This window comes from Rhinolophus sinicus, linkage group LG02, assembly GCF_036562045.2.
Source record: "Rhinolophus sinicus isolate RSC01 linkage group LG02, ASM3656204v1, whole genome shotgun sequence".
Classification (NCBI taxonomy): Eukaryota; Metazoa; Chordata; class Mammalia; order Chiroptera; family Rhinolophidae; genus Rhinolophus; species Rhinolophus sinicus.
In genome coordinates this window covers 116,273,085-116,296,856 of record NC_133752.1, presented here as the reverse complement: position 1 = coordinate 116,296,856, position 23,772 = coordinate 116,273,085, and the positions used below count along the sequence as shown (strand labels likewise).

At 40.7% G+C, this 23,772-nt stretch overlaps 1 protein-coding gene across 4 annotated transcripts; it reads left to right on the top strand.

Moving 5' to 3' along the window:
* The first annotated feature begins 362 nt into the window (after positions 1–362).
* Positions 363–17,664, top strand: NUDT4 (nudix hydrolase 4). 4 transcript variants are annotated; one of them, XM_074325281.1, is made up of 6 exons: positions 363–862; positions 1,477–1,680; positions 10,969–11,079; positions 12,257–12,301; positions 14,381–14,468; positions 14,764–17,664. In XM_074325281.1, exons 3-6 carry the CDS (start codon positions 11,026–11,028, stop codon positions 14,964–14,966), a joined length of 390 nt encoding a protein of 129 aa, XP_074181382.1. In that variant the 5' UTR covers positions 363–862; positions 1,477–1,680; positions 10,969–11,025; the 3' UTR covers positions 14,967–17,664. The 4 variants fall into 4 exon arrangements, with proteins under 4 accessions (XP_074181382.1, XP_074181384.1, XP_019565856.1 ...); XM_074325283.1 differs by having other exon boundaries at positions 364–862; positions 14,384–14,468; XM_019710297.2 differs by lacking the exon at positions 1,477–1,680 and having other exon boundaries at positions 365–862; positions 14,384–14,468.
* The last annotated feature ends 6,108 nt before the right edge of the window (positions 17,665–23,772 follow it).

The following is a 23,772-nucleotide window of genomic DNA, read 5'->3' as shown; positions in this document are numbered from 1 at the left end:
CTGGCATTCCCTGACCAGGATGCAACTTGGCTGAGGATGGATGTAGAGCCCCTGTCGCGGAGATGGCATTTAAAGTCCTCAAGGGGAAAGTCGCAGGATTTATAAACCGGGAGGAAGGCATCTTTGCCTCTTTCCACTCCACGGCATTTTAGCGGGGCACCGGCCATGTCACGCTCCGCCGAAGCCCCAGTCCCGGAACCCGAGGAACCCGAGCCACCCGTCTGCCGAGGCCCCGCCCCCACCTGCCCTCCGCCGCCGCAACGGTCCCGGCACGCAGGCGCGGTGGCGCGCGCAAGCCGGCGCGCGCGGGGGCGGGGCGTGCGCGGGCCGTTTAAATAGGGGCGGAGGGGGCGGCGCTGCTGTTCAGTCGGCGCGAGTGTCCGCAACTGTCTCTTCGTGGTGCAATCTTAGCGCCTCGTTCTTTCCCCGGCGGCGACGGCGACAGCGGCGGCGGCGGCGGCCGGAGGGAGCGGAGGCGAGCTGCTGGCGGGCTCCATGGAGAGCGGCGGACGCCCCGGCAAAGGCGGCGCTTCCCCTCTGGTACCTGGGCTCCACTGACCGGCGCTTGCGACCTGCCCGGCCTCAGAGCGGCCGCCGGCTCCAGGACTGACCGGCCGGCCTCGTTGCTCCTTCCCGGGCCGCCGCCTCGCCTGCCGGCGCCCTTGCGTCCGACTCGCCCTCATCCCCTTTCCCCGGCGGGGTGGCGGCGGCCGGGCCACCGCAGCGGCGGCCGGAGCAGCAGCGGCAGCAAGAGCCCGCCTCTATGATGAAGTTCAAGCCCAACCAGACGCGGACTTATGACCGCGAGGGCTTCAAGAAGCGGGCGGCGTGCCTGTGCTTCCGGAGTGAGCAGGAGGACGAGGTGAGGGAGGCCGGCGCGCACTGTGCCTCCGGGGGGCGCCGGGCAGGCTGAGGTGTGTGTGGGGGGGGTCCTTGCCCTGTCCTTTCCCCTTCCCCGCCGGCCCCTCTGTTTGGCTGTAGAGCCGCGAGGGATTAGCCCCCTCCCCCTCCTCCCTCCCTCCCCTTCCTTCTTCCTTCCTTTCTTTCTTTCTCTTGGTTGATAGAGGAGACAAAGGGGCTCGCCCTGCCCAACGTTCTCCAACTGGACCGTCGTGAGGACTGGAGGCCGATACGCCTCCTGGCCCCCGGGAAGGCCCGGGGCCGTATAGGTCGCACCTAGCCGAGTCACCATCTTAACCCGCGAGTTGAGCGTCAAAGCCAGATAAACCTTGAGTGCTAATAGGGTAGAAATGGCGTGAGTGTTGCAGCCCAAGCTCTTCTGCGTCTGTTACATGTTCCTTCCATGTTACAGCAGTTCGCGGTTTCGGATTAAATCTAGGTAGGTTTGTGGAATACCAAACAGCCCCTGTGCTTTAAGATGAAAGCCCATTCAGTCTAGTTCTGTCAGTTCCACTTTTAAGGGGATCCTTTAACTTACAAGCACTTATCATAATTATACTTGATTTTTTTTTTAAGGCTTCCTTTTGAAGTTCTCTGACTGCAGAAAAATGTGGTTAGTGGAAAGTGGAATAACGCCAGAAGGGAGAAGATGGACTAGAGATGGGCAAAGTTGCCATTTTCAGACAGTAATCTTTCGCTCTGGACGTATTTATCAAAGCTTCTTTACTTTGCTGTGTTTGGCTTGACATCTGGAGTGGAGCAGTCTTTCTTGTTCTAAGAGTAAGCAGTCACTCTTCTAAATTTATCCATCTGCATTGGGTTGATAGTGAGATCCTGGAGGTTTCCCTGGAGAGCAGTTTTTACTTATTTCAGTTACATGTATTTGACTTTAAAATAACTCACTGTTTTAAAATTGCTTAGGGTAATAATGGTTGGTCGCCAGTGAAAATCTTTTAGCAATGCCACTCCTCCAATGATTAGACAGGGAAAAAATTAACATGCTGAGTTCTGCTTCTATAACCATCTGTGTCCAATAAGATTCCAGGCTGGAGATGGGAATCTCATGGCTTCTTATCGCTAGTCCCTGTGGTTAGGTGAGTATGACATAGTTTACACCCAGTTCTTAGTATGCTAACAGAAATCAAAGTGCTTCAAAATGGTGTACTTCAAACTCTTTGTCTTTAGTTTTGAAAAGAAACCAAGCTTTTCAGTGGTGCTCCGTGCTCAGTTGGCAGGTTTTACATGTTAAACCTAAATTTTGAAGAAGTGTTCAGAGGAATTTGGTCTGTCTATGCGCTGGGCCTACTTAAGAGAGCTAGAAAGTGTTACAGTAGACAAAAGGTTTCTAACATTTACATAGTAACAAAGTCTACAAGCCATGAGTGCATTCTATTAAAAAAAAGAAAAGATTAGAAGTTCCTTGAGGGAAGGGGCTCATTAGGACAAGGCACGCTTTTGAATATCAAAGGATATAATTGCCCAAAGTGATCCAGATAGGTCAAGGATCTTGTCTGATATGCTCACCGTTGTGTAACCACATTCTGAGTTGAGTGCTTACCATGTGGGAGGGCACTGCCTGAAGAAGACCTTTCAGTTTGTTGCATTTAATCCTCTTAGTGCTGGTTTATAGGTGAGGAGACTTGCAGAGCATAAGTACTTTGCCCAAACGACATAATTAGGAAGTGGTAGAACTCAGAATTCAGGATCCGGTGCCTGCTCCTGATGCTGGGCTCTTGGCCCAGGGCCCAGGCCATAGCAAATGTGTGCACACTGTTTGCTGAATGAGTGAGTTTTTGTGAGGCTGAGCTTGGAAGCCTTTCTTCAAGGAGTGACTTTGAAGTCTTGCCATAACTTGAACTTGGAATTCAGGCTTTGTAAAACACAGGTTCCCAGAGGGAAATGAGAGGAAGTTGAAATGATCCAAATTGTGTGAATGGTAAAACAAAGTCTGAGAACTTCAGAAATTGCCTCAGCAGATAAGAGTTCTTTTTGTACTTGGAAATTGTTTATACTGTAATAAATGCTAAATTAGCCCCTAGCTGAGTCAAAATAAAATACTAATGCCATTAGATAAAATGAAGTAAGGAGCAAGATTTAGAGAATTTATTAGATAAATCCGTTACATAAAACTTTGTAAATCTGATAATCTCTGGGTTGAGAAACTAAGTGAATCAGTTTGTTAGAGAATATGCTCTGAGGGAAGGCTTTGAATTCTCTAAAATGCACAGCCAAGTTTAATGTCTGGTGTAGCTGTGTATAGTTGGGGCACCTTCTGATTTTACGATAATTATAGAATGAACCCTGTTAGCTTTCCTGGACATTTTGGTGCTTTGCTATGAATTTGTTCCATTCTGGTGAAATTACATTGCTAGCTCTCCAAGGATAGGATACAAACCAGCTGGAAACCCACCTCTTTTTAGGTAAGATTTGTTTCCCCCTACTGGGTTTAAGAATACCTAGATCCTGGTTGGGAGATTTAAATATATGTTTTATTAATATTTTAGCATGAGATGTTTATAGTGTAAATTGAAAAAGAATAGATAGTAATTGCTGTTTGACCCCCGAAAGCTATGCAGTGTTCTGATCTGGCTGTGCCTACACTGAAGGAATTCTCAGCCCTTACTTTCAGGCAGGTTGTTGTAGGCAAGACGGTTCTACAGCAAGTCTTATTTTTGGGGGGTGGTTTTATATATTTTCCCATTTTATGTTTTGCTGCCCTGTGTGCTAAATAATAAGCACTAGCGTTTGTATAGGAAGACAGAAGTAACTGGGCAGCAGAAGTAACTTATCAAGGTCACAGAAGCTGGCAGGTCTTTGAGCCCAGGTCCTTTATTTCTAAATCTCATGTTCTTTTAATCCTCTCCTCAGCTAGTTATTTCTGTGGGGAACCACCCTTAGTTTTGGTAATTGGGCTTCCAGGCAAGCCCACAAGTTAATGTCTCATAGAGTAGCTGGGATACTGTGTTTATGCCATGCATTTACAAAAGTGAACCAGAAATGGATTCCATTGAGCATGTTTGCGGATTTGACAGTTTTAACAGGGATGAAAAGATGAAAAGTGTCAGCTCCTAAGGAACATATTCCATAGCAGGAGGTTAGATAAATGACTGATATAAAAGGAAATAAAATAAAGTGAAAGTGTCATCAGATGCTCTAGGCTTAAGATCCAATGTAGTCATTTGGAGTTGGATTTCTGTGAATGGGAAAGGAGGGACCAAGCATCACAAACAGAGCAAATCCTGGCTGTGGTCTGGTTGGGTTGCAGCTTAGGATAGCAGAGAACAAATGATAGTTCAAGTTTGCGAATGATAGCAAAATAGGCGAGCATGCTAAAGAGAGAAATAGAAATGACTTGATTCTGGGTGGGATCCTGATAACAGTCGTAAGAACTGACCACTGCCCTTCCATTCGGACTAGTGTTCTAATTAGCTTTTAGGTCCCTGAGCCAGGGGCTGCATTCTACAGATGGTCTGCTAACTGCTGAATGTATACCCCTGAAACATCTGAGTTCTACAAAATAAATGATGCACTGAAACTAAGACTTGATGGGACTCTACCCGAGTCTCAGAACCTATGGGACTCCAAAACCGGACCTCTAATAAACAAAAGCAGTCCTGATAAGAAATATCAGTACAATTCAATCTCTACTAGCATTTTTACACTTAGAATCAATAGGCAGTCCACCTTTTTCAGACATACTCTCTGGGGCTCATACTTCTCAGAGATTTAAGTCCTTGATGATCCTTGCTTCAAATTGAGGCCACTTGCATTAAAATTAAATAAATACCCAAAGATAGCCTTTTCTAAACACAAGGAAATTTCTTAGCACAGGGGAATGCCACCAACCTCTACAACTGTGCCTGCACATGGCCCAGACCTAAAGAAGGGCTTCCTTGGCCACTCAGTCCGCCACTTGTATCAAGGGAAGGCACTTCTGTAGAATTTGCATCTATTTTTTCCTTAGGTCTTGGTATATCTCCAGGGCTTTCTCTAATTCTGTAAAAGCTTACCCGATCACTTCAAAACATTGACCTGCTGGAAGAAAACGTCACGATCAACCCAATTGACCATTATTGGTATACATCAATCTACCAATCCCATATAATCTAATTTGGGTTAAACACGTTTTTGCAGAATGAACTGTTATTTCTGATCCTCCTATTGCACTGTGACTCTGTAGTCCAAAATTTGCTTAATAATAGCAGTAGGTGGCTGGTTAGTGGATATAATAACCATTATTGTATGTTACATTATGACCTTTTAAAATGTCTGTGTGCATTGTGGGTGTTTTTAATATGCTGCTGGCCTAATTTTGGCTAAATGCTGACAGAACATTTAACTGTGGTGGAGGTGTTTTAACCATTCATGTTGTCCTGGTTCATGATAATGGGGGAAGAAAGAACAACCACCCTGAAACAGCTTCTAATAGCTACAATTCACAAAACTCTTTATTCTTAGATTTAGGGATCACTTGAGGGGTTCTCTGGAGAGTTAGCTACGTTTTTACTGGGAAGGAGGAATAATCTGTAGTGGCTACTTGTTCCCAGAGGCAGTGACCAAGAACAGCAGTTAGAAGAGTAAAAGCTGAAACGGCATTGAGGCCCTTTGGTGTAGGGGACTAACACGCCCTGTACCTCGAGCTTCTGAAGCCATGACCGAATTGCATAGACCTTGAACAGCATTTCTTACATGTGCTTTTCTGAACTAACACTTAAGTTTCCAATTTAAAACCAAATCTTTATGTACAGGACGTATGTAGTATACATGCTCTTACACATGCCCAGTGAGGAGGATTTGCTGGGCAATATAGGGTATAGATCTAGACTACAGATCATTCCGATTCGCGGACAACCCTTCATTCAGTACCTCAGGGCTGCTTCCAGGTCGACCACTACCACTACTTAGAATGGAAAATACTTCTATTCCAAATGTTTAAAATGTTAGGCTTCTAAGAAAAAGACAAGTGTGAGAAATAACTTTTCAAGAATGCCAGGTAAATGGTGTTTTGTTCTGACTGTTGTCCAATACACGGAAAGGGGCACAGTCTGATAGAGGAGGAGTGCGTATATGAAGGTGGTCAGGTTGGAGCAAGGAGGAAGAAGCGTCTCTGCTTCACACCACTCTAAGCATTGGCTTTGGGCTGTGAGTGTGACTCCAGTGTCCTTCTGCAGCCTGGTGGGTTGGCTAGCCTCCTTTTCATAAATCCTTCCTTTGGTCTCAGCCCTGACTTATCTGGAACATCGAATGTCTACTTTTATCTCTGTCATCTGGTCACTAATGTGACAGACCGTCGTCTTTTTGGATATACAAAGTTTAATATACCCAGAAAGGTACTTGAAAAGGAATTTAAAACCTACGACTGACCAGTGGATGGGTCTGTCAGCTGTTGGTGTATCCTCTTACTGAGTCCCCTATCTTTGCTAACTTCAATAATCGCATTTTTAGAGCATTATTTAGCATGCTAATACTATATTAGAGGTCCTAGTAGATTGGGACTGCTACAGAAGTGTTCAGAGAGCTTGGGGCGGGGTGAATAACAATGCTCTGGGGTGTGGTTCTGTGGGTTTAGCCTCTTCAGTGTGTTGGAGGGGTTTGCATGGTCCTTATCTCTGCTTATGCCACGCAGAGTCATTCCTTCTACCCTGGCAGACCCACCGTAGTTCTGTCTACTCTCATCTATAGTGTATCCCTCAGTTCTTGCTCTTTCTTAATTACCACCCTCCCTCCCCCTGGCCTCTGCTCCCCACACAAATGTGGCTTCATTTGAACTCCACATGACGTACTCAAGATGAGTATTCAAGTACTTAATGAAACACACTGGTTTTCAAATCTGTACCATTATCAAAGGCTTATCAAATCTGTTAAGCTACCCTGTTTCCCCAAAAATAACACTCAGCTCTAATGTGTCTTTTGGAGCAAAAATTAATGTAAGACCTGGTCTTATTTTACTATACTATAAGGCCTGGTATACAAAATATAATAGTATAATATAATAATATACCAGGTCTTATATTAATTTTTGCTCCAAAAGACATTTAGAGCTGATTGTCCGGCTAGGTCTTATTTTCGGGGAAACGGGAGTAATTTAGATGATGATCATTTCTGTACCACACATATTAATGACTCATTTAAATTGATCATTTTGGGAAAGATGCATTTCAGGTTAATGGTTTGATCAAATTTAAACATTTTGGAATGTGAACACACAATGAGTTCTTGGTTTCAGTGAAATCATTTGTCCGAAACTTACATAGACGTGTTTTCTTGAGGCTTTCTAAATAGTAATTTATGAAGGGAGATGTTGAACCATGCAGAGGTTACATGTCACTGACTTCTGGAAGTGTAGTCATATGTTAATGGTGTCTTATAGATAAAGATTTGATTTTAAATTGGAAGCTTAAGTGTTAATTCAGAAAAGCAGACACAGACTATACTAATGGGTTTTTCAACATTATTAACCTTATGTACTTTAGTTCTTATCTTGAACAAATGGGAATATAACAGTCATTGACCTAGATACATGACACTGAGTTTCATTTTTTCAGGACTCAAACATTATGAATATCTATGGTTTTGAAATTCGCTATTTACTAAAGAAAGATGTACTTTTTGGGTGCTAGCCACCTGCACCATTCTGTCCAATTATGAAGATAATCAGGGAAGTTGCTTAGAGAGTGTAGAATTTTGTAGTAAGAATTTTCTCCATGCAATAGAACCAGATTATCCCTAACCCATGCCTGGTGACCAGGATAGAGGCCTCCAGCTCTGCAGTCAGGACCTCCAGTGGTTAGTTACCATTTCGTTTCACCTTGATGCAAGATATAATGCTTCTGTGCCTTAACATTTTTATTTTAATGTTAAAAACTTACCTTCATTTGCCAGTCTTAACATATAGAGCCATGGTCTGAATAACCACAAACCCTTGGTAATCCTCATTTTTGAATAAAATACAAAGGTGAAATCTAATTTGCAGTTTCACTTTGTTTAAGGTAGATTCTGAACTTAGAGACCTTTGCAGACTTTGGATTTTTGTATTTTTTCCAATCTTTTATAGTAGCCTCATCCACGCTTAATTTGATAGCAGTTTTTAGTAACCCACCTCTAATAAGTCTTTGCAGAGTCTTTTGGATAGTTCTTTTCTGTCCTCACTTCATCATTAACTCCCAGTAATTAATAAAACAAGTACAAATGGCAAAATTTGGGGGAACAAGCCTAATTCTTGGTAAGCTGATTCAACTCAATTGGTGGGAAAGCAGAAGAGCTAGTGAAAGCCAACAGTGAGTGCTTTGGCCAGAATCTAAGATATTTCATCCTCATTAACACTTAATCCTATAAGGATAGTTACTTGTTACAGATGATGGAACCGGGGCACTAAAAGGTATCTTATTAGCCCATCATTATGTGCATCAAGGAATGAAACACAGCTTGGTTATGATCTTCTGTATAGTTACAAACACCTGCAAGTTCAAACCCGTGTTTTCCAATTTTTGGCAGGTTTGCTTATTTTGCCTCTACATTTCTGATTTTGATACATAAGCCCTATTTGCTAATACTTAAGAAAGCTTAAATTTAAGACCTTACATTTCATTTTACCAAAATTGCTATATTTGGATTTGGTGATACCCTCACTGTCAGCCATTAGTATTGGAGTTGAGGTTTTGTCAACCATTGTGTTAATTTAGAGTGCTTTTTTTCTCACTTTGCCACTCACTGCTCTGCCAGTTATTTACTTGAAGGAATAATGCTGGCGGAAAGCATAATCCTAACGAGGTCCAGAGTGAGAGAAACAGTGTTCAGACCTCTTGAGCATTAATGGATCACTGCTCTGCGCTGATGGCGTGTCCACAGGCAAAGGTGTGCTGCTTTGTTTTCAGATTCGGAAGGTTATGTGCCTGGACCGGCATTACCATATTTTCCGGAGTTTGGGGGGAAGGTTGAGTTCCTGGCAGCTTACCCAAGTAGGTGAGTCCAGTGCTGTCTGCGAACTCTTCAGGGCCAGCAGGTGCTTTGTCAGTAAGGAGGCAGCTGGGCAGATAGAACTACTGGTGTGTGTGTCTAAAAATGAGGACCCACAGCAGTGATTAAACTTCGCTCCAAATTGATTAATTTGATAAGAACTGCTTACTTGAAGGCAGTACTACTAATACTAAGGTAATTTTACAAACATTTTGTTCAAGTTGGGTAAGACATCTGTTATTTTCATAAATGTCACTGGTTTATCAGACTTTTTTATTTGGGGAGGGGGAACAGGACTTTATTGGGGAACAGTGTGTACTTCCAGGACTTTTTTTTCCAAGTCAAGTCATTGTCCTTTCAGTCTTAGTTGTGGAGGGCGCAGCTCAGCTCCAGGTCCAGTTGCCGTTGTTAGTTGCAGGGGGCGCAGCCCACCATCCCTTGCGGGAGTCGAAACAGCAACCTTGTGGTTGAGAGGATGTACTCCAACCAACTGAACCATCCGGGAGGCAGCTCAGCTCAGCTCAAGGTGCCATGTTCAATCTTAGTTGCAGGGGGCGGAGCCCACCATCCCTTGCTGGAGTCGAGGAGTTGAACTGGCAACCTTGTGGTTGAGAGCCCACTGGCCCATGTGGGAATCGAACCGGCAGCCTTCGGCATTAGGAGCACGGAGCTCCAACTGCCTGAGCCACCAGGCCAGCCCGGACTTTTTTTTTATTTTTTAACTTGGGTGAATTTCTATTTTTTTTCCCCCTTCCTCCTCCCCACTTAGGTTCAACCGTTGTTTCTCAGTCTAGTTGCTCAGTCTAGTTGTGTAGGACACAGCTCCCTGGTTCATGCTGGTATTAGGAGCTCACAGCACAGCCCACACCAACCTCCGGCTGCTCACGGGAGAGCCTTGTTCACAATCTTAGCTCTAGAGGGCGCAGCTTACTGGCCCATGTGGGAATCGAACCGGTGACCTCCGTGTTAGGAGCATGGCGCTCCAACCACGTGAGCCACAGGGCCAGCCCCAGAACTTGGGTGAATTTCAACTTTACCTAGCCCACAAAAGTTTTTTAATAAGATGGATATGTAATCACTGTTTCAGGTATTGTTGAAATTTTGAGTCTCCAGTATACTCTGTGATACATAATACTGTGATAATAACGTTTGTGTTTTTAAAAGTGTTTGTACATTTCAAGCTTAATGCTGTTCTCAATCAGGGGTCTGCAGACTTTTCCTGTAAAGGATCAGATGTTTTAGGCTTTGCGGGCCATACAGTCCCTGTCAGAACTACTCAACTCTGCTATTGTAGCACAAAAACATTCAGAGACAGTATGTCAGAAATGAATGAGAGTGACTGGATTCTCACAAAATTTTATTTATGGACATTGAAATTTGAGTTTCATTATTTAAAAATATAAACACCATTTTTAGGTCACAGACTGTACAATAACAGGCCATAGGCAATAGCTTGCCAACCCTGTCCTAGATCATAAATGACGGCTGTTTATTATCCAAATGGAGTGGCTTTTGATCATTTATATAGGTTTGGAATATGAAGGGTACTTCTTTCCATCTAATCTTAAGTATAGATAAAACAGGAATTCTCTATTAGTATCAGCTTTATGTGAATTTTCCTATTTTGCACAGCATCTTCTAAGTATTCTTACATTTTATAGGTGAAGGAACAGGGCAACCTTGGTCACATACCCTTAAATTTGGAAGAATAATAAGATTCTATAAGTAAAGAATAATGGACGTGGCCACAAATGTCAGTACGTACAGCTCTGGGGCTACTAAACTAAGTTTCTGCTTTTATCATTAGTTAATACCCAATTAGAGAGTTTTACTCATGGAATCTGGTAGTTGAAATGATTTCATTGGTAAGAATTATTTAGTCATGAGATGGTGTTATTGTTGAATTCTGAATCCAGAAAGAGTGTTTACAAAGGCTAGCAATGGCTTTTCTGTGGTATGTGTGACCTCTACGAATTTTAATGAAATGTAAAAAGGGTTAATACAGACATGGTTCCGCCCGGTAAGCGCTGTGTTCCGGGGGTGAGGATGCTGCTTACAGCACAGCACGTGCTGCCACTGCCGGGAGCTCACGGTTGTGCGCGCGTCCTGCAGGTGCTGCTGGTGAGCAGCAGTCGGTACCCGGACCAGTGGATCGTCCCAGGAGGAGGGATGGAGCCCGAGGAGGAGCCTGGCGGAGCTGCCGTGAGGGAGGTTTACGAAGAGGTGAGGCGAGCACTAGTCTTTTTGTTCTTTTCACACAGACTGTATTTTGGGATTTTACAGGATAGTCTTCTGGTTCACAAACAAGGCACTTTGCTACGTACACTAAGGAGAAGGCAAGAAGACAAGCTGGTCACATGGGTACCTTTTTGTTGCCTAGTTCAACATTTTTAAGCATATGACTATTGCTGGCATTTTGCTAAGTACCTTGTACAACAGCTAAAATCAATATGGAAGCTCCCCCCCCCCCCCGGAGTTGTATAATATGCAGTTGAGTAACAGACAGAAGTCTGGTCAGTGATCAATATATAACCCCAGAGCAAGGTTAGTATCACACGGAGCAAGAACAGACACTAAGCAGGTGCTGTGATTCTTTGTCAAGTGAATAAGAAGCAAATTGCTTTGATTTTACGTGTTTTATATGGAAGTTCAGTAAAATGGGGTGCGAATACATGCACAAAAGCACCCATCTTGCTTGTTTTCTTACACTTAATATACAACTTGCTTTTACTCACAGGCAAGACAGGATGGATTAAGTGCCATAAAGAGTTACTGAAGTAGGAAGCAAATGCAAAGCTCTCACTGGGCCTTGATGTGTAGTCAGAAAGGTTTCATGGAGATGGGTGTTGAAGGATGAGCAGCTTCCTGAGGGAAGAACACATTGCAGATAGAGAAGACAGCATGTACACAGTCTGGCTTTGACTGGGGGGCCCTGAAGTGCCAGTCAGTCCTTTACAGTATTAGGTAAAATAAGGAGGCCTCTGCAGGAGCCGGGTAGCACAGAAGGAATTGGACCTCCTGAGGCTGGGAACAAAGAAAGGTAGGCCTCTAAGAAAGAAAGGGGAAGAGTATGTATCAGTTCACAGAGAAAAGTGATTTCATTCAGGAAGTTAGTCCCAGATTTGTAGAAAGTCTCATTTTCGGTCAGTCCTTGCCATTTCTTATAAAATAAATGACAATGAGTCTGATCAACAAGACGTTGCATGGGGACCAAATGAAATCATGTGTTGCAACAAACCACAGGCCGTGAACCTTAGCACAACCGGAAAAAGGTCACAGAAGCAGGCTTGGTACAGGAGCCCATTGTTTAGATTCAAAAATTGAAATAGCCAGAAAGTAATTTTCATACCAACTTTGTTACGAAAAGGTAAGATTTTTACATTTCATCTTTTTTCAACAGGCTGGAGTCAAAGGAAAATTAGGCAGACTGCTGGGCATATTTGAGGTGAGTTACAGAGTAATCCTTGGCTTGCTGATAAGAGAATTCATGATTCCTTCCAACCAGCCAGACAATCTGGCAGCAGCCTGAACTAGACATTGCTCCAAAACTGTAGGCAAGTCTAAGGATTAGCAGGGAGGGAAGCAAAAATGGCTTAACCTTCCTGTACCATCAATTATATACAGCTTTATTATGGTGGTAGTTACTTCTCTATGACAATACAGTGGAGTTGATGTAGAAAGATTTACCTCTTGATTCACTGCATACTTATTAGGTATAGACTTTAGGAGGTACAGTCTCTTCAGTATCACATAAGGGCTTAGGTTTCTGGTGGACACTGTCTGAAAATGTACCCTTACCTTAAGCACATAACATTAGACAGTATACACAGTGACTATCCTTAAAGGGCTGTGTGAGGGAGGGTACAAAGCTCAGATACATAGAACAGATGCTGAAAGCATTGAATTCTCTTCTGTATAATCCCTTATTACTGAATGCAGAATGCAGTTTGTGGGGAGGGAATTTGGAAGGAGTAGGTATTCTGTGGAACGTGGGGAGAAATGAGGGCAGGTCATGAGACCCACACTATTCTGAAAGAGATTTTCACCCAAGATTCAACCTACATCTACGGTATACCACACATTGACTTTTTCCCATGATCTGTAAGGATGAGCTCCACCCTTCTGGTAGAACCATGTAAATTTTATTTTTAAGCCTTTTTACAGGATTTCAGAAAAAATTCTAACAGAACTCGGTAGAATTGATTCCCAGGACACAATTGTTGAGAGTAAAGTTCTTAAGATACTGTTCACACTTTTCCAGCATTCAGCACTTGCTTTAGCTAAATAGCACCACCTCCTGGTTAAACTAAAAAACATATTGAGAGTTTTCTGTAATTCAGAGTAGCCATGGTACGAATAGCTCATTTGTCAGTACGCTGACAGGATTTTTGAAGAAAACTTTTCACAGTATAAATAAAGCTTATATAATACTGGTAGTAGTAGTAGTAAACGCTTTTACTATTGAATTTTCATAGACTACTATTTAAATCATTATCACTTTTCCGAAAATTAGAATTGTCCTACTCATTTAACCTGGTGATTTCCATACATTTGTAAACATAACATAATAAAGGTAGTATTTGCCAGGCATAGAGGTAAGACAACGAATTCTTAAAAATAATGAACAATAATGTTTTATGTGAGAGGCCTCTAATTTATTGCCATTCTTATTCCTTCCCAAAGACCAGACAGTTTGAATGAGTGGATTACTCAGGCTATTTGTGGTGGAAAAAATTAGGGCCATTATCTCTAGTTGTAGATGACAGTGCCCAAGGCTAACGAGCTGAGATGAAGATGAGCAGCCCCTTAATCTTTAGGCCGACTTGTTTAATTTTGCAACTCGAGACAAGATTAGGTGGCAGTTTTAATATGGGTAAAACTGAGTTTGAATATATAGGACTAAAAATAATATTCCAAAATTGGATAGACCAGGTATTCTCAACCTTGGCTGTATACAGGTCATTTGGAAGCTTTCAAAATACCTCATCTCAAACTAACTGAATTGATGTCTCTTAAAAAACCACCCATCCTGGCTGATGGCATGGATGCCAAGGGTGAGGGGCCCTCGCCTAGGTTAGTAGGGCTGTGCTTGTGTGCGTATCGGAAAGCTCACAGGATTGTTCCGAATGGACTGGGGAGACCACCCTGCAGATACGGAGGTCCTGAGGGAAGCACTGTTGCGTCGCGGTGAAAGGCTGTGGGCATTAGTCCCCGGGAACAGCAGGACCTGGGCTAATGACAGGAATGCCATTCTTTTAATATAGATTCCATTCCAGTGTTAAGATTTTCTTTATGAAGATTACCTGCCTGATGGGCAGAAATCAAAGTTATAAAACGTTTAGTATCCACCATGTTCAATGTTTTGTCTTACATAATCAACTCACTTCTGTACTGGGTTATACAACTATTAATAAGTATACTTGCCTGTGTTGGCTGATCAGCATGCCACCACTGAAGTTTTTCCTCAAAAATATGTACATGGCTGGCACCTGTAGATTAAAATGCTTTCCCTTTTATATTCAAGCAGAACCAAGACCGAAAGCACAGAACATACGTTTATGTTCTTACTGTCACGGAAATATTAGAAGATTGGGAAGATTCTGTTAATATAGGTAAGTTCCTTTTCTTTTGCTGTCTGAATTCTCTTAATTCAAATATTGATTGCATATTTGTATCCAATTTTTATCTTAAATTATTTTTGGTTACCTTTCTTTTAGAGAAGGGAAGATCAATATAGGTATCTCCATATTTGAATTATTTTAAAATTCTTCTTCAGCATAGTGTTCATCTGAGCCATTCCAAAAAAAAAAAAGTCATTATGGGAGAAGAATGAGGGGTCCTGTTAACAGGGTATGGCTTACTTTTGACTTTATTTTATAGTGATCAATGTCATTACTGTTTTCTTAGGAAGGAAGAGAGAGTGGTTCAAAGTAGAAGATGCCATCAAAGTTCTCCAGTGTCATAAGCCTGTCCATGCAGAGTATCTGGAAAAACTAAAGCTGGGTTGTTCTCCATCCAATGGAAATGCCACAGTCCCTTCTCTCCCAGATACTAGCACCTTGTTCGTAACTGCTGCACAGACCTCTGGCTTGCCGTCTAGTGTAAGATAGAGAGCATGGGGAAGGCCTCTCCCACCATGTGCAGTCTCACAGCGAGAGGCTTCTTTTCCTTGGCAAACATCTGAATGACCTTTGCAAAGTGTCTGAATTTGCCATGCAGGATTTTCAAACAATTTGCATATTTTTCAGATGCTTTCAAAATCTTTTTTTTTTAATAGTGTAAAATATTTTATAAGCCAAAGCCATGTGGATTTTTTTTAGATGCCTTAACTGTGTCCCTGCCCCATCCTACTCCTTGTTATTTTGGTTGTCATTTTTCTCACAGCATTTTTTCCAGCTTTTTGTCCATGTAACGTCAGTCTGTGGTTTTTTTGTCAACTTAACTTGTGGGTATATTTTACCCCTAAATTGTTTTCTCATTCACAGCATTAACGTATTCAACAAATCCTTCTGGAAATTTCCAAAAATAATTCTTGGTATTAAAAAAATCCATTCATACAACTTAAACAATTTTATAAATATTAAACATAGAACTTTAAAACACATTTCAGAATGAAAAAAAATCCATCCATCTGAAAACTTGTTTCATAGGATCACAATTTTAATTCATAAATTCCAGATTTGGATTCTTTTTGTATGGTGCAATAACCATTTTGACAAAGGACTTCATTTGCTATTTTCAGGAATTGATCAACTCATTTGTCTCAATTTTTACAACTGGTATTCATGTCACTAGCTACATACATGGCCAATTCCCCTATAACTCAATTGTCCTTTAACAAAATTTTAACTGTGTAGTTGGCGAGTTTTAGGGAGGTGTATTATTGTAAACAAAACACATGAAGCAAACACATCTTATCGTGGAAACTGTATTCATGGAGTTTGAGTTAGCACGCAGGGTGCCAATTCCCTTTATCCATAATCTCTCTTTACACAGAATACTTGAGAACTGTATTTTCCTCAATGTAAATTGCTTTCAAAATGTATTCTGTTTTAGTTTAGTGACACCTCTTTAGTTGCATGTTCTGGTTACCAATAACCACAGAGAGGATTGGAGTCTAACAAATGCCAGTTGGTGGTGACTGCATCACGATTAAAATTGTCTTGCTGCTCAGCTGTTACAGACTTAGATTGTTCAGGCACCTTAGACTGTCTCACCTTTACAGACTGTCAATAGGTACTATTTATCATACAGCTAATTTGGGGGGCACTGGAACCTGAACTAAGAATTAGTTTGTCTTTTACTTGTCTATACTTATTAAAATCAAGAATCCTATCTAAAATACATATAGGTACCTTCTTGAAACTCCTGCACTTCCCCAAAGGTCAAAAAAGCAGTGGTAGGAGAAACCTTTGGATAAGATATGGGGTGAGGGACAAGGGCAAGATCATTCTATATGTAGACATTAGCTTTTTGTAAATAATTGTAACTGGTGAGTAATAAAGTAGTAAATAAGTATAGTTACACATTTGTTCTACAAATTAACCTTTAAAAATACAAGAGCTGCTAAAAATAAGAGTGCTGTTACACTTAATGAAAATTGGTGCCACTGTTTTAAAAATGAGATCTTGTGCCATAAATGCAGCTGAACTAACTATAAACATTAATTCACAAATTAATGCTGTCAAAGGAATGAGTAATTTAACCAATGACATTTCATTCTAAATTATGTAGTGTGATCAAACATGATCATCGGAATTTTTCTATTTTTCTTTGTACAGAGGTTATGTATTTTGGGTGTTTTTTTAAAAAGGAAACATTTTAAAACCCACAGATTGACACTTTCTATGAATATTCAATGGACTAAGTTTTCTCAGTAATGTCTGAAGTTTCTTTAAATTACATACTTCACACAGCAGAGGAACTGGATTGTTTTTGTATATAAGACTGTGTCCATCTGAAATGCTGTCAAAAGTACTTGGGGGTATCTTTCTTGTACATGACATTTTTAGAGTTAATGCATGATTATTTTATAAACTCGTGGACTATGTATTTGACCTGTAAAATATGTACAGTATTAATGTCAGCCATCTCTTTAAAGTGAGCCTATAAATATTGTTGTATAATTTTCTGTGGTCAGAAACATTTGGACAAAATAGTGCCACTGGGTCAGGATTTTCTTCAGTGCTATTAAGAAACCAACTGTCTTTAGTCTGTGCAACTAGCAAAAATGTGTACAATGCAACAGGATACTTCACAGTTGTCACACTTTACATTTCAAAGGAGGATTTCTTCATTATTGTTCTGGAACCCAGGCTAGCAAAATAAGAGGAAAGGCCCAAAAGAAAATTTCTGTTAAGAGAAAAAGCCTACATTTTCAGGCTCAACAGTTAAATCTACTACAGATAACGTGTCTATTATCTCAGCACTCCAAAGTTTACAGAGTGTTTGGACTGTCGTGCTTTCTGTGCGGTAGTTGGATAAAATTGGGCAGCTAAAATTTCCAGTCCCATGTGCCTCCTAAGTAAAATTAAGTTTGTAAATTGACTTGCAGACTCGAAGTAGCAACTATCCTGTATGTTCCTTGCTGGCTTTGTTTTTTGTAAACAGGTGAAATTTTCCAACCAGGCACATGCCATTCAGTTTTCTGTTGTTGATCACACAGTTGTATAAAGCAGCAAAAGTGAGGGGGGGATGATTGTTGTATACACTTTGAATTGCTTTGCATGGTCTCATTGGAGATAATTGGTGTAAGAATCTTGACTTTTTTTATATTTGGAAACATCAAATAAAAGTGGAAATAAAGTATCTTTTTTTTTTTTTTCTTAAACTAAGACCAAGTGAAAACTTGTCTGGCATTCCACAGTAACATTACGTTTCTCCCATTGATGGCCATGTTATCTCAGTAGCGGTACATATATATTACAACTTTCCATGTATGGTCCTTACTAGTGGAATTAGCCAGGTTAAAAGCAACTGCTCAACAGGTGTTGCCATCACTCTCTCAATGGGTATTTCTCATCTTCTTAGACAGCAGTCGAACGGTGTACCGCTGTGGTTGTGATTGCTCCTCTCCCTTCGTCACGGGGCTGTTTTAGTAATTTTCAAGACCTCTTAACTTAGGCTGTTTTGCTGTAATGTGTTGTAGATGCTCGCTACACTACCACTTTAATTGTTGCAGCTCCCTTTAAAAGGGTAACTAACTGGCTCTAGGCACCCTGCCTGCCATTGTATTTCCTCTAAATATTGTTTACCCAAGACCAACTTTAGGATCCTCACATAAAAGTTCTACTCAAATCTCATTTCAGTTGTAGGAAAAGAGAAACCTTGGCATTTTCCAGTATTTTCACGTTGAAATACAAGAATTCTCTATACAGGTCTCTTTAAGCACAATTTTGTAGACAGAGTGACACAGGGCTAAACACTAGTTTATTAAAATATAATTTTTAATGAATTGGTTCAAGTTGGAATGTTGCTGTGAAGTTGATTTTGTCCCAAGTTTCTAACCAACACTTTGTTTCATAAATTCTTAATGCATTACGGTTGTCACACTGGAAACTTGAGCGTTGACCAGCAGTTGCACAATCAGTGTCTGCTTTCTGCCTAGGTTAATGCTGTAGCACAGGGAACTTACATTTAGTAGAGACAGTGACTTAGGTGTTTATTTACACATCAGAAGTTCCTGAAATGTCTCTCAAGATTTTTTCATTTTATTTAAAAATATGATCCACCAAATACTCCATTTCGTATGGAACTGTAGCAAAAATCAGGCTGAAAAGTGATCTCATCCTTGGTGCTACCTTTTCCCTCTTATTGGTAATCTTTCTGACTAGTGCCATTGGCTAAATTCTAGCAGTAGGATGAGAAGGCCCTAAGGCCTATTTTAGACTGCATATAGCAAAGGCCATTTTTACTCAAAGGCTCCATGTCTTTTTGCTACAAACTAGTCTTAAATTCCTCTATTTGATGTGATGTCAACTAATTATTCCCAAAGTTACACTTCCTAATATGTGGGCTATTAATTACCCTCTGAATATCACATTTCCTGGTTTTATGAAACACAAGTCCAGACATGTACAAAAGTATTGTTTAAGTCTTCCTACTTTTCTCAATTTTACTCATTCACTCAAGTTAGTGAAGTGATACTTTATTTGGCCATCAGTGTATATCAAGAAACTTAAACATATCTTTTGATCAAGTAATTATACTAGAAATCTCCTGGAATGTGGACAAAGATTTATGTACCAAGATACAGCAACTAAAATGGTAAGACATGGAAATAAAATGCCCACGCCTAAAGGGGTAATGGTTAACTAGTAAATATAATGGAATGTTATAAAGACATAAAATATAACCTTTTCACCCAACAATTCTGGGAATCTAGTCAACAAATACAAGTTGCACAACCTAAATACGGTCAAAGATGTGTATTGCAGGATTTATAAAACTGGCATCAATTTAAATTACAAACGGAGTAAAATCATGGTCATCTAGTCAACATCCTGCTAGCAAAGAAATATGCTGCCACAGGTGGAGGTCCTTTCAATAACACTGAAAAGAGCAGGACACTCACTACAGCATTATCTGTTAAAGGTCACTTTCCAAAAAGAAGCCCATGCATGTTTCAGATTTTTTAAAAACTTGTGTAATTTTAACTTTGAACGTTCTGAGAAACTTTCAATGTGAGAAGGATAATCTCTTACACGAAAAAACTGGACTTGATAAACGCTGAATCTGTATAACTTTTATCAAAATATGTATAAACATCAAAGGGTAAAAAGGAAACCTGCACAAATACTTATTTGAATTATTAGATTAACAGTAACGTACCACTTTTTAAAAAGGGAAGTAGAGACACATTTGCTTCTGTCACTTGAGCAGTGAGTGATCAATCACTCATTCCAAGGGGAAGACAGCTCAACCTACAGGCCCAAACCCAGCCCCAGCCTGTCTGTAGAGCCCACACACGTAGAATAGTTTTACATTCAGTGGTTATAAAAAAGTACTTTGTGACGTGAAAATTAGTTTTATCAGAGCTCAGAGGTCTATTCATTAAAAATTGTTTATGCCTTTCACTACAATGACAGAATGGAGTCACTTACTCGACAGATCAATGGCCTGCACAGCTCAAAATATTTAGTTTTAGAAGGAAAAAAGATTGCAAGCATGTGGCCCTTCTGCATTGGTTACCCACAGTCCTAATGCTTCCTGCCAAAACTTAAACTTAAGGAAAACAGCACCTAGTTCAAGTCTAGTGCAACAACCTATCATGTCTAAGCTGCTTGACAGGTCTGAGTAAGTCAAGTAGTTCTTTGAACATAAGGCCTGAACATTTTGTAAATTTGCTAGGTTATAATGAAATTTAAGATTGGGATTTATTAATCTAGATCATGGAACTATTTCAAAAGGAGTCATGTGGTGGGTTCTCGAGACTGGATCAGGAGTGTGTAAAAAGTAAATACACTAGTTACTCTCCATGGTAGGGACATGAAGTTATCACTTGTAATTTCTAAAACATGTTTTGTCCCCCAGATATGAAGATCAGCAAAAATGTTAAAAAGCTCCTGAATGAGAACCATAAAATGTACTTCTGCAAGACAATGGGATTTCAGTTGTTGCTCTACTACAAGGTCTGAATATTCAGGCAACTAACTACTAGATGCTTCTAGAATCAGTCCGAAACTGAAACAACTGTAGTCATTAGAGGTTCTGTTTGGTAGCAATTCTACGTTCACCTGAGATGCCACACCAACAGGTACATGTGAAATGAGATCAGCTGAAGGGTGGCAAAGACAAAATTGGGGAAAGGAGGGAGGACCCAAACTCTTCATGTCAGAGTTCTACACTTACCAGGAAAACTTTTAGTCCAACTCCCAGTTTTGCAGCCAATGGGAACTGACCCAATTTGTAACAAGGCTGTAGGAAAGCCAACTCTTTGAACCAATCCTCCCAATTTCCAATCTCAATGATAAAATGGAAATTAATGTAGGGGGTATAGTTAAGAAAACAGACAAAGTATCACCAGTCTTGGTGGTGGATTACAGATTTTTATTCTTTGTATTTCTTTCAAGTTATTACATTCAACATGTTTTGCTTTTGTGATCATTAAGTCATTTAAAAAATAAACCCCTGGTATAATTCCTTAAACTAAGCAGCATGCTAAATAGCTAAATAAAATGTTGCCCCCAGCCCCAAAATACATTATCCAATGAAATACATTTTTCTTAAATAATTTAGACTTGAGGAATTAGCTGCTCTATAAATTATGGCTGCTTTTTTTCTTTTTGGCCAGCTTTTGTAGGTAAGTGTATTTTTAAACTTTTGCTACTTCAACAGAAAATGATGCGCCTAGAGTAGCCAAAAGATTCCTGGACCATCAGATAGAAAAAGTAAGGGCAATTCCCATCATTCCCATGACACCATTTGGTTCCATTTAGCTAAAATTGTGTTTACAGTGCCTTATAGAATACTACATTTCCTTTCCCACACTCTCCGTTAGCAGTATTACACACAGACCTGTGGCTTTTGTATTGATTTGTATTCCATCTTCTGAATTTTTGTATTCGAGTATGCTCTTGGTCTAGAGCAGGGTTTAAGTTCTACACTCCTCAGATCTTATTAGGCTGCCGCTGAGAGGACCAAGAGTAACTATTGTGGAAGCAAGTCACAGCAAAGGAGACTACAACAAAATTTTAAAATCAAATACAAAAAACAGCTATCAACACCTCAGGGTTTCAGAAAAGCTCATGAACGGCCACAGCTGACTTTCAAGAAGCCACTGATTATGTGCAACCTCTTCCTCTCCCGGGCCTTTTGCACACGCTGTCCCCCTGCCTGGAGGTGTTCACCTGGCTAGAATCCAGAGGGCAGCCCCTCCCAAGTACTTGGTCCCTGTCCTGGAGAACCACGACAGTTCCAACTGCTGCTTGTCCGTGTCCCCTCCCTCATTAGTTTAAAAAGTCCATGAGAGGAAGAAAGCCCCATGCCAGTCTCATTCAGCTAATCCTCCCCGACAAGCAATCTGGTCTTGGGCACAAACTCAACACGTATTTGTTAAAGAAGGCAACGGTTGCTTTAGCCGAGGAGTTACCAAGTCAAAGGCGTAAGGGAACAGGACTACAGAAAGCAGCAGGTGGGCGGGGAGGTGACTGGGACAACGGAAGAATCTGGAGAAGGACAAGCTCTCATTAGGGTGGCCGCTGCCCTGCTCCTCCCATAGGTGCCATGTACAAAGGTGGGTCATGTCCATAGGTGCCACATCATTCAAGTTACCAAAGTTCTGGAATCTCCCAATTTCTAAAAATGTTGGCACAGAATTCAAAATGGCTTACCCAGCCACTGTGTGGACCAAGGAAAACGCCCACAGCCGGATGCAGCTACCAGTTTTCAAACATTACATCGCCCTCTCCCAGAACCCCTTAAACCCTAAGGAAGCTCAGTGAACAACTGGCTCTTGTTATCAAAACAGTGGGGACTCATCAAAATTACAAAGAAAAAAACATGCCATGAAATTATGAACTCATTATATTTGAAATGAAAACGATTATTCTATTTCAGTACTTCTATCACAAACGTAGTAGAAGTAAGTTCTATTTTAGATATTTTTATAGTGCAACGGATTTAAATGTGGAATTTTATCACTTAGAAATCGCTGTGTGACACTAGCCATCGAGCAGTGCCATGTGCGGTAGGTAAAGCTGATCTCTACTTGACTGCTTGCGTGTTCATTTTGGCCCCAGAATGAAATTCAGTTTCCTTAGTTGAAAGACACACTCTAAAGAGCTCAAACACTTATTATAAATGACAACTGCTGTTAATAGCTTTTTAAAAATTTACAATATTAGGGTTATAAACAATTTTATTCTGAATTACTTACATTTGTTTCCAAGCAATGCATTTATTTAGTAGGATGCCAGTTACCAGTCATCAAAAACTTTATGTTGAAAATGTAATTTTAATAGATAATTCTCCATCTTACATAGGAGCACAATAAAATACACCACATTCTGAAGAAACTCCAGAAGTTATGAGAGTAAGAGTGGGGGAAATTCAGACGGGTTATAATATCCATTATCTTCCAACTGCAAGAGCGAGGGTTCCAACCCACAGGTTACCATTTACATACTTAAGACTGGCTACATTGATGACTTAAAAACAAGAATCAAGAATTAGACATGGAGAATGGTGGGAAAGAATAGTTGTGTGGGGGGAGGAGCTCGGTCAATGCAGAAAAAATTACTGAATATCAAATTAAAAACTAAAAGGAGCTCCCACAGCAAATACTAGGAGGATGAAAGTAAGAATCAGTAACAGGATCTGACGCTCTCAAGCGAAGAAGCCTTTCTGATGACACATAGGCAAGCTGGTTGCTTAAGAGTTGCTCATCAGGTCTCCAAGGAAGACGCAAATGCCTCAGAAAACCCCAATGATTATCAGACTGGTGTTTCCTAATAACACACACCAGTAGTCACACTTGAAGTCTTCAGACAAGAACTAAGAAAAAGGTCATAACCAAAATACCTGTCACAAACGTGGCACATGTGAAAGTCCGTCACAACTGCTGCTTTGCTATGACTCGCATGGACAGTCATTTTCAAACACTGTGGCAAGACACCAAAGATCATCTAGCTAATCAGACAACACAAACACATTTATTTCAATTTTCTAGGCAGTAAAAAAAATTGTTAGGTATCAATGCTTTATGTATGCTCAAGGCCAGCTTAAAAATATTCCATTCAGTGATATCTTAAACATAAATTTGCATCAGTGAAAAGAAACTGGCAAAACCTACCTCTTGCCATTCAATTTGTCAGATGGTGAAGACCAGAACAGAATGTTTCATCAGTTTTAATTTTTAAATACGATTGTCACATTGGGAAAATGAAATAAACACAGTAAAATAAACTGTACAAAGGC